The sequence below is a fragment of the Heptranchias perlo genome, chromosome 5 (assembly GCF_035084215.1).
Source record: "Heptranchias perlo isolate sHepPer1 chromosome 5, sHepPer1.hap1, whole genome shotgun sequence".
In the NCBI taxonomy this organism is placed as follows: Eukaryota; Metazoa; Chordata; class Chondrichthyes; order Hexanchiformes; family Hexanchidae; genus Heptranchias; species Heptranchias perlo.
This window is the reverse complement of record NC_090329.1, coordinates 20,320,137-20,336,827: the sequence shown is the minus strand read 5'-3', so window position 1 is coordinate 20,336,827 and position 16,691 is coordinate 20,320,137. Positions and strand designations below refer to the sequence as shown.

At 43.5% G+C, this 16,691-nt stretch overlaps 1 protein-coding gene across 9 annotated transcripts in view; it reads right to left on the bottom strand.

Annotated features, from left to right (window-relative positions):
- dst (dystonin) overlaps positions 1–16,691 on the bottom strand; it is a 394,574-nt gene that overhangs the window by 267,473 nt on the left and 110,410 nt on the right. For all 9 annotated transcript variants that reach the window (XM_067984067.1, XM_067984069.1, XM_067984065.1 and 6 more), the window contains 5 exons: positions 12,288–12,454; positions 3,083–3,195; positions 2,169–2,275; positions 1,906–2,025; positions 1,627–1,722 (listed from right to left, as the gene is read on the bottom strand). In XM_067984067.1, the coding sequence (XP_067840168.1) occupies positions 1,627–1,722; positions 1,906–2,025; positions 2,169–2,275; positions 3,083–3,195; positions 12,288–12,454 (603 nt within the window). The remainder of the gene's footprint in view (positions 1–1,626; positions 1,723–1,905; positions 2,026–2,168; positions 2,276–3,082; positions 3,196–12,287; positions 12,455–16,691) is intronic.

The window sequence follows — 16,691 nt, the reverse complement described above, 5'->3', positions numbered from 1 at the left end:
TAAATATGTTGGCATGGTGATACAACATGTTCAGACCACGAATGCTTAAAGGCAAAGGACAGCAAAGAACTACAAGACATTTTCTTGTGTCAAATTCCTGGCACTCCCGACCTAACCGCACTGTGGGAGCACCTTCACCACGTGGACTGCAGCAGTTCAAGGCGGCGGCTCACCACCACCTTCTCAAGGGGCAACTGGTGTTGGGCAATTAATGCCAGCCTTGCCAGCGACGCCCACATCCGAAGATTTTTTTTTTTTTTTTTAAAAAGAAAATTGGCCTGATAAATCACAGCACAGCAAACGGACTGAAGGCAGAATCAATTCCCATCCTGAAAAACCAACTGACTCTGCTCCATATCTCAACCTTATCACTGAGGGAAGCCCAGGAAACCAGGAACCATTCCATCAGGGTCCAGCCTCCAATTACTCCCAGAAGCCGGTGACAAACAGCAGCATCAGCTGGGGGGGGGGGGGCTGGAATAGGTCATTTTCCCAGCTGTGTGTTACGGATGGCCTAGGGAGACCGAAAGAGCGGACACAATATTTTTTCTGTTTTAAAAAGGCATTGTAAAAACGGACAGGTCATAGCCAGTAATGAGACATTTTAAATATCTCCCAATTACCAACTCATCAGAATTTACAAGTAACTCTTGGGAGTTATGCAAGAAGGAGATAGATATATTTCTTAATGCTAAAAGGGATCAAGGGATATGGGGAAAAAGCGGGAACAGGGTACTGAGTTAGACGATCAGCCATGATCATTTTGAATGGCGGAGCAGGCCCAAAGGGCCGAATGGCCTACTCTTGCTCATATTTTCTATGTTTCTATGGACTCAGCCTCATCTGTATTTATCATATTTATCCAACATTACTGCTGGCCAGAACATATTTACATAGAATGTACAGCACAGAAACAGGCCATTCGGCCCAACTGGTCTCGGCTGGTGTTTATGCCGCACACGAGCCTCCTCCCACCTACTTCATCTAACCTTATCAGCATGTCCTTCTATTCCTTTCTCCCTCATGTATTTATCTAGCTTCCCCTTAAATGCACCAATGCTATTCGTTCTAACCATTATCTATGCAAAGAAGTTTCTCCTGAATTTCTTATTGGATTTATTAGTGACTATCTTATAATTATGGCTCCTAGTTTTGGTCTCTCCCACAAGTGGAAACATCTTCTCTATGCCTACCCTATCGAACCCCTTCATAATCTTAAAGACCTCCATCAGGTCACCACTCAGCCTTCTCTTTTCTAGAGAAAAGAGCCCCAGACTGTTCAGCCTTTCCTGATAGTTATAACCTGCTTTGTATTCTGCCACACTCAGCAACATGTTTGATCCAGGATCTCCCGTGCTAAACCATCAGGTGTTGAGAAGGTCAATATATAAGATAGTAATAAAAAAAAAATCACACACGGGTTCTCTAGTGAGGGAGAGGAAGGAGGAGAAAGAACACAGCAAATTGTATCAAAGGTCAACCAGATTTTAAAATCAATTGTCTCTGTGTTTTACTTTTAATTGAGTCATGAATTTAATTCACCTTTCAGACTTGCAGTGCTAAGTACAGATAAAACAGATAGGTAATCCAGGTGTGTGACAGATAATTAAACTAATGTACACTTACCTCCAATAATTTATACAGCTGTTTAATTTTAGCTTTGTCTTTCTCTTTTGGTGGGATTTCTGTGTCTTTGAACTGTATGTACTGGTTATAAAGTGCCTGTAGAAAGTAACAATCGACAAGTTAGAATTTGACCAACTCCACCCCAGAATGTTTATGAACACCAGGACATATTTTAACAAGAATTGCCAAAAGTGCTAGGGAATGAAGTCTGAAACAACTGACAATTTCCAGCATCCGCAGTATTTTGCTTACGTTTTAGGTTCATTCTCAAAACCTTACCTTAAGTTCTGCAGGATTGTTCGAATAGCTCCGGTCGGACATAACTGTCACGTGGTGCTTGATCCACTGGATGAGGTAGTTCACCATATTCTGGTATTCTATCCACTTGACGTCGACATCCTAGCAGAACCCCAAACAACTTTTAACAAAGGTCATTGCGATACAAGAACCCGCTAATCATCTTTCAAAGCAAACATGTATCTTGACTTCTAGGATGAAATGGATTGTCAATCAGTGAGTAATAATATATTATAGTGCCTTACGTTTGCATTGATGCCTTCACCACCTTCTGGGACTTTGGGAAAGACATCATAGAGTGACGAAACATAAGTGATCACAGACTTCTCATCGGGAGAAGCAACGTTAACATCTAAGGAAAGAGCAAGCACATTTGCCAAGTTGCATTTTGTCATATCACAGATTACAGCAGGAAAGAGATACCACAACTTAATGAAATTCTCCAGATAGTAAGGAACATTGTTTGTTTCTGTCTCATGTAAAGCAATAGAATCATTGAATGATACAGCACAAAAGGTGGCCATTTGGCCCAATGTGCCTGTGCCTGCTCTTTGAAAGAGCTAGCCAATTAGTCCCATTCCCCTGCTCTTTCTCCACAGCCCTGCAAATTTTTCCCCTTCACGTATTTATCCAATTCCCTTTTAAAAGTCTCTACTGAATCTGCTTCCACCACCCTATCAGGCAGTGCATTCCAGATCATAACAACTCGCTACGGAAAGAAATTCTCATCGCCCCTCTGGTTCTTTTGCCAATTACCTTAAATCTGTGTCCTCTGGTTACCGACCCTTCTGCCACTAGAAACAGTTTCTCCTTATTTACTCTATCAAAACCCATAATTTTGAACACCTCTTATTAAATCTCCCCCTTATCCTTCTCTCCTCTAAGGAGAGCAACCTTCATGGGAACAAACACACCCACAAAAATTTCCAACACAATATCCAGGGAGCGGATTATTACTAATGTATTAAACTGATTCTTACAGAGCCCAAAAAATTAGAAAGCAATAAATAGCCAATATGTTTTCCTCTGGTCACTAATGTGAGTGGAAAAAGCAGCGCACATCTAAAATGGGAAAACCTGTTTTCACAAGGCTATATTACTCTTTAAATTTTATCACAATGGTAAGTGATCCTGTTTACTAAATTGCCAACAGGTTTACCTTCTGGGTCCAAGAGTCTAGTGACACCAAGTTTTTCAGCTACACCAAAGGCTTGTTCCAAATTGCTCACATTACTCTGAACTGCTACTTGACTCATATCTACCAGGTCCGGCCTGAAATCCAGAACAAAACATCAGATCATGGTTAGAGAGCTTTAAGGAAATGACCATTCTTGTATTTAACTACACAGACTAACAATGTGACTAAAGGTTAGACCTTATTTAGAGTACAGTGTTCAGTTCTGGGCACCTTACCTCAGGAAAGATATATTGGCCTTGGTGAGGGTGCAGCGCAGATTCACCAAAATGATATCTGGGGCTAAACCAGTTAAATTATGAGGACGGGTTAAAATTAGAGCTAGGCTGTTCAGGGGTGATGTCAGGAAGCACCTCTTCACACAAAGGGGAGTGGAAATCTGGAACACACTCCCCACAAATAGCTATTGAGGTTGGGGGTCAATTGAAAATTTCAAGACTGAGATTGATAGATTTTTGTTCAGCAAGAGTATTAAGGGTTACAGAACCAAGACGGGTAGATGGAGTTAAGATACAGATCAGCCATGATTTAATTGAATGGTGAAACAGGCTCGAGGGGCTGAATGGCCTACTCCTGTTCCTAGTGCCGACACTCAAACTACAGCAAATTATTACCACAAATATTAACTGCACAATTGGAAATAGGTTGGAGGAGCAGCTTAGGAGGAACAACAAAGTAGCAAGAGACAGCTAGGGGGGCAGGGCAAGTTCAGCTGCCATGGCAACAATGAAAGGCCTGAATCAGAACTGTTGGTATCTAGTTTTAATAGAGGACTTTTGGAAGCCAATTTATGCTTAGCAATGTCACACAAACAGCAATGAGATAATTGACTAGTTAATATGTTTTAGTGATGTTGGTTGAGGGGTGAATGTCAGCCAGGACACTGGGAGAGAGCTCCCCTGCTCCTCTTCAAATAATGCCATGGGATCTTTTACTCCCAACTGAACAGTCAGACAGGACCTCAGTTTAATATCTTATCCGAAAGACGGCACCTCCGACAGTGCAGCACTCCCTCTGTACTTCAGTGGGGCGTCAGCCGAGATTATGTGCTCAAGTCTCTGGAGTGGGGAAGTGAACTCTCAACCTTTCGACTCAGAGGCGAGAGTGCTACCCACCGAGCCAAGCTGACACTAACTCAGTTAAAACCAGTTTCTGCTAGTCATCAGCATCAATATCAAAAGGAAAAACAAACACAAAAAAACTGTGGGAAAATCAAGGTAGTGATTTTAGAAAGCACAGCCCCAGGCTGCTCTACAATGGAAAGATTTTCAACTTTTTCCACAATTTTCTAGACAAAACGGTTCCTTGTTGCTATTGTGCTGAGCAAACAGATTACCAAATCAAATTCTTCTCCCAAGGTCATATAAAGGATGATTGTTAATGTAATCCAGATGTATTTATGTCATATTTCAATTAACATTTTCTAACTCCACAGACTATAAAGCCCTTACTATTTAGATATTTTACAAAATCTATCCTCAAGATGTTCAAGTTCAAAATCAGTGAGAGAAGGAGTCCCATAACAGACATCGTTTTGGGCTGACAAAGCCAAACTATAACATTTCAACAAAAGCATTCAGCTGGGAGACAGACAGACAGACAGACAGACAGACAGACAGACAGACAGACAGACAGACAGACAGACAGAGAGAGACAGACAGAGAGAGACAGACAGAGAGACAGACAGAGAGACAGACAGAGAGACAGACAGACAGACAGACAGACGGAGAGACGGAGAGACGGAGAGACAGAGAGACAGAGAGACAGAGAGACAGAGAGACAGAGAGACAGAGAGACAGAGAGACAGAGAGACAGAGAGACAGAGAGACAGAGTTGTAATGCAGGAAAGGCAGCAGCCAATTTGAGCACATCAAGCTCCCACAAACAGCAATGTGAAAATGATCAGATAATCTGTTCTTGTGATGTTGGTCAAGGGATAAATATTGGTCAGGATTGTACTTCAGAAGTACTTCATTGGCTGTAAAGTGCTTTGGGACCTCCTGAGATCATGAAAGGCGCTATATAAATGCAAGTTCTAATGGCTTGCTACACAGGAGACAATGTCAGCTGGCTACGGCCTCAACGCAGGATGAGCGTTCCAAACACTTGGCTTCCGACTCTACTTGTCATTTGGATGGTCCAAAGCCAACAGCTTGGATCACAAAGTTGGAAAGTCTGGACTTGGATCACCCAAAAGCCTAACATTACTTAATATCATACGCGGGGTGAAACATTTCACCATGAGCAGCTTTAAGAGATCTTAGGTTCCGAATATAATGTGCCTCCTAGGTTTAATTCTGAAGATGCCCGAACAGGCAATAAAGCAATTAGATACAATGCAAATAAATATTTGAGTATTCTGCCCAGCCAAGGATTAGGCAGGTTAGGGCACATTACCACAAAGCAATGAAATTCAACGAGTCCCCACCTTCCACTTCAACACAACTGTCACAAAGTTATTCCAGAGAATTCCAGTTGTCTTGCATGATTACATTTTAATAAAAGGGAATAAATTGAAATATTTCCTACAAACTAAATTCAAATGTTGGATGAAAAAAAAGTTCAAGTAAGTAACGAAAGAGAAAGAACCTGCATTTACATACTGTTCAAAACCTCAGGAGGTGCCAAAGCACCTCACAGCCTACTTGTTGAAATGCTGTCAATGTTGCAATTGGGAAAATGTGGCAGCCGAATTGCGCACAGCAAGATCCTACAAACAACAATGAGATAAATGACCAGATAATTTGATTTGGTGATGCTGGTTGAGGGATACATGATGCATTGGGAGAACTCCCCTACTCTTCTTCAAATAGTGCCATGGGATCTTTTACGTTCACTTGAGGGGGCAGATGGAATCTCGGTTTAACATCTCAGACAGTGTAGCACTCCTTCAGTACAACTCTGGAGTTCCAGTCTAGATTATGTGCTCAAGTCTCTGGAGTGGAGCTTGAACCCATAACCTTTTGATTCAGAAGCAGAGAGTGTTACCAACTGAGTCAAGGTTGATTCAAGAGAAACTGTGGTTGTGGCTATTGTACTGTACGAGATTCTGATCAACTAATTATAGGAAGAATATTATGCTTGAAAGGGTACAGGGGTAAGCAACAGATATGATGCCAGCTATCAACAACAACTCACATTTATGTCACGCCTTTTAAGTAGAAAACCGTCACAAGGCTCTTCACAGGAGTGTTATCAAACAAAATTTGACACCGAGCCACAGAAGGAGGTATTAGGACAGGTCAAAGAGGTTTTAACAAGCATCTTAAAGAAGGAGAGACAGGTAGAGAGGCGGAGAGGTTTAGGGAGGGAATTCCAGAGCTTAGGGCCTAGGCAGCTGAAGGCACGGCCGCCAATGGTGGAGCGATGAAAATCAGGGATGCTCAAGAGGCCAGAATTGGAGGAGCGCAGAGATTGGAGGGTTGTAGGGCTGGAGGAGGTTACAGAAATCTAAATTGCAAGGAAAGATTTAAAAAGTTGATCTTTTCTTTGGGAAAAAAAAGAGACGTCGAGGTGATTCAATTCAAATTTGTGATTTTAGATGGAAGTGACAAATATCTGCAAGAGGGTCAGTTTGTGTTTTATTGAACCTAATCACCTTTTCCTGTTCCTAAAAATTCTCACATCATTCTGAATATTTTTACTGACACGAAGAGGAAGTTCCAGCAATTTAAGTTTCCTAACAAGGTTAACAGTTTTAGGTTAAAATAACTGCAACGTTACGTACAGTAGACCAGCAAGATTCTTATTACGCATTGCCAGCAGAATAAATTCAACTCCAATCATCAGCACAAACCTCTGTATAAACATTGCCCTGAAGACTGGGTTAATGCAGCAGTGCCGTTGGCTCTGGACTGTGGATATGAATCTATTCCTGGTATCGAGGGATGAAGTCTCCTCGGTCTCCCAAGCATGAAGTAAAGTGAAGGCGTGCACAGAACCAAAATGACTGCATATTGGTTGCAAAGCGGCAATGGTGCTGGTCTGGATTGGGCAGTTGTCACTGAGCTCGATAATGGACACCTCTGTCTCGCCCATCATTTATAACATCTGCATCAATTACAATTGCTGATGCAACATACAAATTAGAAGGGGGGAGGGGAGGGGGTGTGGTGCCACTTCATTCCCCAATACCGTCACCCCCACAAATAGAATTCAATCTACATAAAAACTGAGATCCTTATAGACCAAAATTATCAATTAATCAAGGGTTCTTGTGATGCATCTGTAGTGGGCGGCAGGCTAGGATTGAATCAATGGATGAGTATTCTTTGGGAACAAGGAGTCTTTAATGCAGAACTTTCAGGACATTCAATGCCCAATGGCATATTCTCATTCAACGCTTAGGCTCCCAGTATACTTCAGTGTGTCCTACATGTAGAGAATTTGAACAATAATGACAGATAGAAGACAATTATACTGGATACACAGGCCAGTAAAACAATACCACTCAGGAGGCAATAGTTACCAAAACTAAAGCTGCAATGCGCCAGGGCGGTTACAATCACCGCAGCAAGCACAACAGGGCTACCGCCAGAATCCAAAACTGGATATCAGCATGGCAGGGGATGGTATTATGCTGGAGTTCATAGAATCATTGATTCATACAGTACAGGAGGCTGCCATTCAGCCCATCATGCCTGTGCCGGCTCTTTAAAGAACTACCCAATTGGTCCCACTCCCCTGCTCTTTCCCCATAGCCCTGCAATTTTCTCCTTTCAACTATTAATCCAATTCACTTTTGAAAGTTATGATTGAAGCTGCTTCCACCACCCTTTCAGGCAGTGCATTCCAGATCATAACAACTGGCTGTGTAAAAAAAATTCTCCTCATCTCCCCCCTGGCTCTTTTGCTAATTATCTTAAATCTGTTTCCTCTGGTTACTGGCCCTTCTGCCACTGGAAACAGATTCTCCTTATTTAACCTTCATGTTTTTCAATGCCTCGATTAGATCTCCTTTTAACCTTCTTTGCTCTAAAAAGGAGAACAATCCCAGCTTCTCCAGTCTCTCCACATAACTGAAGTCCCTCATTCCAGGTACCATTCTAGTAAATCTCTCTGGTTCTCTCTCCAGGGCCTTGAGGTCCTACTAACGTGCAGTGGCCAAAATTGGACACAATACTCCAGCTGAGGCCGAACCAATGATTTATAAAATTGCAATCTTCGCTTTTCACTTTTTTTAAAAATTCATTCACGGGATGTGGGCGTCGCTGGCGAGGCTGGCATTTATTGCCCACCCCTAATTGCCCCTTGAGAAGATGGTGATGAGCCGCCTTCTTGAACCGCTGCAGTCCATGTGGTGACGGTTCTCCCACAGTGCTGTCAGGTAGGGAGTTCCAGGATTTTGACCCAGCGACAATGAAGGAACGGCGATATATTTCCAAGTTAGGATGGTGTGTGACTTGGAGGGGAAAGTGCAGGTGTTGGTGTTCCCATGTGCCTGCTGCTCTTGTCCTTCTAAGTGGTAGAGGTCGCGGGTTTGGGAGATGCTGTCGAAGAAGCCTTGGCAAGTTGCTGCAGTACATCCTGTGGATGGTACACACTGCAGCCACGGTGCGCCGGTGGTGAAGGGAGTGAATGTTTAAGGTGGTGGATGGGGTGCCAATCAAGTGGGCTGCTTTGTCCTGGATGGTGTTGAGCTTCTCGAGTGTTGTTGGAGCTGCACTCATCCAGGCAAGTGGAGAGTATTCCATCACACTCCTGACTTGTGCCTTGTAGATGGTGGAAAGGCTTTGGGGAGTCAGGAGGTCAGTCACTCACCGCAGAAAACCCAGCCTCTGACCTGCTCTTGTAGCCACAGAATTTATGTGGCTGGTCCAGTTAAGTTTCTGATCAATGGTGACCCCCAGGATGTTGACGGTGGGGGATTCAGCGATGGTAATGCTGTTGAATGTCAAGGGGAGGTGGTTAGACTCTCTCTTGTTGGAGATGGTCATTGCCTGGCACTTGTCTGGCGTGAATGTTACTTGCCACTTATGAGCCCAAGCCTGGATGTTGTCCAGGTCTTGCTGCATGTGGGCACGGACTGCTTCATTATCTGAGGGGTTGCGAATGGAACTGAACACTGTGCAATCATCAGCGAACATCCCCATTTCTGACCTTATGATGGAGAGAAGGTAATTGATGAAGCAGCTGAAGATGGTTGGGCCTAGGACACTGCCCTGAAGAACTCCTGCAACAATGTCCTGGGGCTGAGATGATTGGCCACCAACAACCACTACCATCTTCCTTTGTGCTAGGTATGACTCCAGCCACTGGAGAGTTTTCCCCCTGATTCCCATTGACTTCAATTTTACGAGGGCTCCTTGGTGCCACACTCGGTCAAATGCTGCCTCACCTCTGGAATTCAGATCTTTTGTCCATGTTTGGACTAAGGCTGTAATGAGGTCTGGAGCCGAGTGGTCCTGGCGGGACCCAAACTGAGCATCGGTGAGTAGGTTATTGGTGAGTAAGTGCTGCTTGATAGCACTGTCCACAACACCTTCCATCACTTTGCTGATGATTGAGAGTAGGCTGATGGGGCAGTAATTGGCTGGATAGGATTTGTCCTGCTTTTTGTGGACAGGACATACCTGAGCAATTTTCCACATTGTCAGGTAGATGTCAGTGTTATAGCTGTACTGGAACAGTTTGGCTAATGAGGTTACAGATTGTGCTGGAATACAAATCTGCTGCTGCTGATGGCCCAAAGCGCCTCAAGGATGCCCAGTTTTGGGCTGCCAAATCTGTTCTGAATCTATCCCATTTAGCACAGTGGTAGTGCCACACAACACATTGGATGGTGTCCTCAGTGGGAAGACGGGACTTCATCTCCACAAGGACTGTGTGGTGGTCACTCCTACCAATACTGTCATGGACACAAGCCCACGATTCAATGGCATAAACTGCGTTGGAACATTATATGTGGTCACTTATGTGATGTTACCATGGAAGAAATGACCCAGCTCTTCAGTCTCTGATCCTTCCGAAACAAAACAGTGGTTTGCAAAACACTTTCAGATAGACTGTGCCTCTATATTTTTCACGTCAATCAAGGTGAGGAATGCCCGCACTAGGAAACCAAACACCTCTGACTTCAGACATTTCCAGCTGAAAGATTCCAATATCAGTTACAACACAGTCAGACACAAAGCAGACTCCACTTTTATCCCTCATCCAACACCTGAAACAGATGATCTGGTCATTTACCTCATTGCTGTTTGTGGGAGCTTGCTGTGCGCAAACTGGATGATGCATTTCCCTACAATGACGACACTTCAAAAGTACTTCATTGGTTGTAAAGCAATTTGGGACGTCCTGAGGCACTCCATAAATGCAAGTCCATCTTTCTTTCACTTATGGACTAGTGGACAGAGTTTAGAGTTGTGCGTGGCATAAATAAAATGTTGCCTAGATTTCTTATTTTAAGAGTAGGAGGGTGATGTTGTGGGACAGATCAGTGGGAGAGTTGAAACAGAAATCACTGAAGATTTCTTCTAACAAAAAAAGGGGCTGGATAAATTCTTGTTCGTAAATAAAATTCAGGGATATCAGTCGCAGAATCACAGTAGGGAGCTGGATGGGAGATTTGGAAATATTGGCTGGACAGACCATCTTCATCCCAAAACATAATGATGTTAGTCTATTTTATCTCCAATGGTGCTTCTATGCATCATTGTTACGGTTCTTGTGCAATATTATAACCACACAACTGCCTGGTAACAGTTTTGTGAATCAGATCATCTGCATCTTTACTTCCAGCCCTAGCACACACCCAGGCAGGAACAATGATTTCAACTGCAATCCCACTAACAACTGCAAAACACAAGACCCACATGTTACCCAACAATGACATTTTTATACACAGTTATTGTTTCTGCAACGAACGGGCGGATCCAATTTATAGAATTCCATCCCATTAACACTTGCAAACCCCAGAACACAGGGCAAAGGTCTTCGAAATAAACAAAACTGCCTTTAATTCTTGTTCAGAAGGACACGGTTGGTATTTTTTTTTTTACACACAAACATACCAATAACAAGAGAACAAATTTCACAGTTTGCAAAAGTTAACTATTTGAAGGAGCTTTTCTGGGAAACTCATTTTTGGAAATGCAGTTTGGTCAACACAACAGGTGCTAAAAATCAGGGATGCTCAAGAGGCCAGAATTGGAGGAGCACAGAGATGTCAGCGGGTTATAGGGCTGGAGGAAGTTATAGAGATACGGAGGGGGCGAGGCCATGGAGGGATTTGAAGACGAGGATGAGAATTTTAAAATCGAGGCATTGCCGGACCGGGAACCAATGTTGGTCATCGAGCACAGGAGATAATGGGTGAACGGGACTTGGTGTGAGTTAGGATAAGGGCAGCAGAGTTTTAAGGATGAGCTTAAGTTTTTGGAAGGTGGAAGACGGGAGGCCGGCCAGAAGAGCATTGGAATAAAGAGGTCTTTTTTGAAGTCACAGAAAGTTAAGTTTCAATACAGAGTGGTTTTGTCAGCCAAAAAACACAAGCAATGGAAAACAAAAGCACTGAAGATTGGCAGACTATAATTGGGCCAGAGCAACACCACTCCTCACTGAATTTTCCCTCTGGATGGTGTGGACTTGTTTGGGCATTGTTTCACAGTGCTAGCTGTCTTTTTTACCCAAATGACCCTTCTCCAAACAGTTGCTTCGGCAGTTAATGCCAGCAAGCTTCAGGAAGGCAGCCTAATTAGGCCAGATCCTGCTCTCACCGGGCCCTGGAATGTTGAGATTAATTGCCATTCTGCGCCATGCCCCACTGAGATCGGGAAATTCAGCACAGATTGAAGCTGCGACCTTCCTTATTCCCTGTATGACATTTACCCATAAAGGGCAACCTAGAAGTACAGGCTTTTAACTGACGTCAGGGTCCATTCTCAAGCACCCAGTTGCTTGCAATGATGAGGACGAGCAAATTGGGTCACAATCGCACTTCTATTAAATGAAAAAGTAGCTTTAGTATTTATTCTAAAGCAGCAAATACACCCAACACTTGGCACTTTCTGCACTGTTTTCAATCACTTTCCTTGTTATAAACCTGGTGGTGCAGTAAAGCTTCCTGTATGTAATACTAGAGATTTACACACTTCAAACTGTACATTGGAGCATGAAAAAGCTACGAGCACACAATAGTGTGTATCTACCAAATGTATGAAAGGAATACCTGTATTTATGAATGATCGCATTGAATAATCTGCCGTCTCTCCAGCACGAAGTGAAGTTCTCACATCTCACTCCAGCGTAGCCCTCCGTTGTCTGTTGTGACCATAGTAACAGTTTCTCCTTGGCTGACATGTCCTCAGACTCCCCAGTAACATGGATGTCAGAGATCTGAAGAACAAATTGGAAGTCAATAAATAACATCACTGGTGTGTCTTAGTCACGACAGACACTTCCCAAACCTTTACCATTCTGGAACTGGTCACGACCTGGTGCAGGACAGCTGATCAAGGAAACTTTGCTCTCAGGTTCAGAAAACCACCAAGTGGGACATTGAGGCATCTTAACTGCTTGACAAAATGTCAGTTAGTTTCAATGGTAATTCACAACTAACCATTCATTCACCCTGAAAATGAAAGGCCGTGCAACATTTGAACCTGGTTAACCTGCAAGAAGTAATAAAATTTACAACAGATACACCGATTTATCTGCTCGTTGGCGACTACATGAGCACACTCAGGCTCACAATGATGACATCAACGCATCAACTGCAAAAAGCGAACGGCTGCCATGACAACCACCACTAATTTAAAAGAAATTAGAATAAAGCTACCCACACCAATATAATCATACAGCTCCACATACACACATCAAAACAAATAATGGATACACCCGACTATTTCAAGACTTCACCCTCATGGTGTACAACATACATGAACTCCTTGGAATACAGTCCCACAGATATTCTCAGTTACTTTATTACCCAAATTCTCCCTATTTCCCACTGTAACTTCAATTGCCGATCTGCCAAAATCCTAGAGAAATTATGTAAATGGCCATTTACACCGTTTCTCCAGGGTCCGTGTCGATCTTCCACCAAAAGAAAAACAGACTTGCATTTATATAGCAACTTTCACGGCCTCAGGGTGTCCCAAAGCACTTTACAACCAATGAAGTACTTTTGAAGTGTAGTCACTGTTGTAACGTAGGAAACACGGCACCCAATTTGTGCACAGCAAGCTCCCACAGACAGCAAATGAGATATTGACCGGATAATTTAGATTGATAAATAAGTATTGGCCAGGACACCAGACAGAACTCCCCTGCTCTTCTTCAAATAGTGCTATGGAATTTTAACGTACAAGGCGGCAGACGGGGCCTCAGTTTAACATCTCATCCGAAAGACGGCACCCTCCGACAGTGCAGCACTCCCTCAGTACTGCACTGGGAGTGCTCCAGTCTCTGAAGTGGGACTTGAACCTACAACCTTCTCCTCAGAGGCGAGAGTGCTACCCACTGAGCTACCAAAAGGACTCGCGGGTCCGGGGCAGTGCCGACCTCAGTCAACCCAGAGTTAAAATCCCGTGCACATCGCAATGGCGCCATCAGACCGCAACTTCGCCTGTGTAATTATATTGTGCTGTGTCGCTGACCTATATTGGCTCCCGGTCCAGGAACACCTCGATTTTAAAATTCTCATCCTAGTCTTCAAATCCCTGCATGGCCTCGCCCCTCCCTAACTCTGTAACCTCCTCCAGCCTTACAACCGTCCGAGATCTCTGCATTCCTCCAATTCTAGCCTCTTCCACATCCTCGATTTTCTTCACTCCACCACTGGCGGCTGTGCCTTCAGCTGCCTAGGCCCTAAGCTTTGGAATTCCCTCCCGAAACCTCTCCGCATCTCTCTCCTACTTTAAGACGCTCCTTAAAATCTACCTCTTTGACCAAGCTTTTGGTCATCTGTCCTAATATCTCCTTACATGGCTCAGTGTCAAATTTTGTTTCATAATGCTCCTGTGAAGTGCCTTGGGACATTTTACTATGTTAAAGATGCTATATAAATGCAAGTTGTTCTTGTATAGTAGTAGTGTGTAGGCTTGTGTAAGTCACATTTAAGTGTTAAAAAAAAACTGGTTATTTTAGCCCTTACAAAACTTGTCTGACTAGTGATATCTTCCATCTTTCAAGAGAACTGATTATGTGGTGGGAATCCTACGTAAATTCCAGTAAGTAATTTACCACAACTAGGGTTCATTGTTAGGCCCGAAGAGAAAAGACTTGAATTCTTCAGAGCGCAATTAGCTTCCAGAAGCGGTTGGCACAGCGAGGGAGAAAATGGCTTTTGAGGAGTCCCGACAATATAACTAAGGGACACAGAAACAGGAGTAGGCCATTCAGCCCCTCGAGCTGGCACCTGTTCCTACATTACAACAGTGACTAAACTTCAAAAGTACTTAATTGGCTGTAAAACGCTTTGGAACGTCCTGAGTTCGTGAAAGGTGCTATATAAATTTAAGTTCTTTCTTTCTGCCATTCAGTTAGATCATGGCTGATCTGTAGCTCAACACATTTACCCGTCTTTGCTCCATATCCCTCGATACCCTTACCTGACAAAAATTTCCATCTTGAAAGCTCCAATTGACCCCAGCATCTACAGCCTTTTGGGGAAGAAAGTTCCAGATTTCTACTACCCTTGGTGTGAAAAAGTGCTTCCTGATTTCCCTGCTAAATGGACCAGCTCTAATTTTTAAGATTGTGGTCCCTCGATTGTTGATTCCCTGATCAGAGGAAAGTTTCTCTGTATCTACCCTATTGAATCTTATTAACATTTTAAACACTAAAGGAAGAAACTTCCTTTTCTTATCTCCAGAGTTGTGACTCAGTCTCAGTGCCATTCCAGACTCCCTAGTATCCTCTGCGGCCCATTTCCACCCCACTTACAGCCAGAATCCTTCACTACTGTTAAATGTTCTTCACAGATAGCCCCACGCATTAGATGCGGCACCAAGACCAGATCAGTGGTTTAACCTAATTTTAGAAAGTGATTTAAAAGTTATGCTAAACCTTTATAAATCGCTGGTTAGGCCTCAGCTGGAGTGTTGTGTCCAATTGTGGGCACCACATTTTCGGAAGGATGTCAAGGCCTTAGAGGGGCTGCAGAGGAGATTTACTAGAATGGTACCAGGGATGAGGGACTTCAGTTATGTGGAGAGACTGGAGAAGCTGGGGTTGTTCTCCTTCGAGCAGAGAAGGTTAAGGGGAAATTTTAAGATGTATTCAAAATTATGAAACATTTTGAGAAGTGTAAATCAGGAGAAACTATTTCCATGGCAGGTGGGTCAGTAACCAGAGGACACAGATTTAAGCTAACTGACAAATGATAGAGGGGAGATGGGGAGAATTTTTTTATGCAACAAAATGTTATGATCTGGAATGCATTGCCTGAAAGGGTGGTGGAAGCAGATTCAATAGTAACCTTCAGAAGGAAATTGAATAAATACTTGAAGGGGAAAAATGTGCAGGGCTACGGGGAAAGAGCAAGGAAATGGGATTAATTGGATAGTTCTTTCAAAGAGCCAGCACAGGTATGATGGGCTGAACGGCCTCCTTCTGTGCTGTATGATTCTGTCAATACGAGATCCCCTTTTCAAATCAGTGAGTGATTCGGAGACTGCTGCTGCTGCTAGTTTCCTGGAGCAACATTCTCGCTCCCTGAAACAAGCTACCGACAGTCAAGTAAAATTGCACCACAAGTTAAGCAAACGTGCTCAACATAGTTATTGCAAACCTGCCAAAAAGCACAGCCCGCAGTCATGGGGCTGTGGCCAACTGGAAAGGGGCAGGGCCTTCGACAGTATTTTGGGGAGTTCACCAGCAACCTCAGTGTAAATTTGAAATAAAACACAAACCGAGCAGGGCGTGTTTGAATGAGAACATTCCAGCAAATGTTCCTCTGGCACTCTTGTGGTGGGTGGGAAAGGGCTGAAGAGAACACTCAATTACATTAGACTCATTTACAATAACTTTGATCCAACTGTTCTTAGTACATAGATGAAAAAAGACCAAGGTCCATCTAGTTCGCCTTCTACCATCCTGGTAGTCGCAAGATACAACAATAATGGAGTTATTGACCAATCACAGCAATCAATCTCTCCGTTAGTCAACAACAGACCCGGATATAACATGAGGAAAACCCCCAGTGGTGGAGAGCTTTGGGAACCAGAGGTCCAAAGTCACCTGTTCCTCCCAAGCATGATACACTCACCACATGTCATGTCTCAAATTACTCAGATACTGTCCCCCCAAAATGATATTTTCTTCAAGATTACAATGTTATTTTTCTTCATCCCATTGGTAGGATGGTGTGCCCAGATGGGAAAGTGAATTTCTCTCCAACCACTCTCCTCCTCTTCCTTAAAAACTCACTCTCTTATTCCACCATTATGTTTCGAATCAGTTACACAAATTTACCCCCGCCCATCTCTAGCCATCTTCCTTCCCTGAATATGCTCTGTATTTTTGCCATTGTGCTTTTGAACACTGCCTCTAATCATGCCCACGCAAGGGTGGATCTCAGCCCAGCGAACTGTCCAGCTCCTGTTGAACCAGGCCGTTACCTGCTGTAACT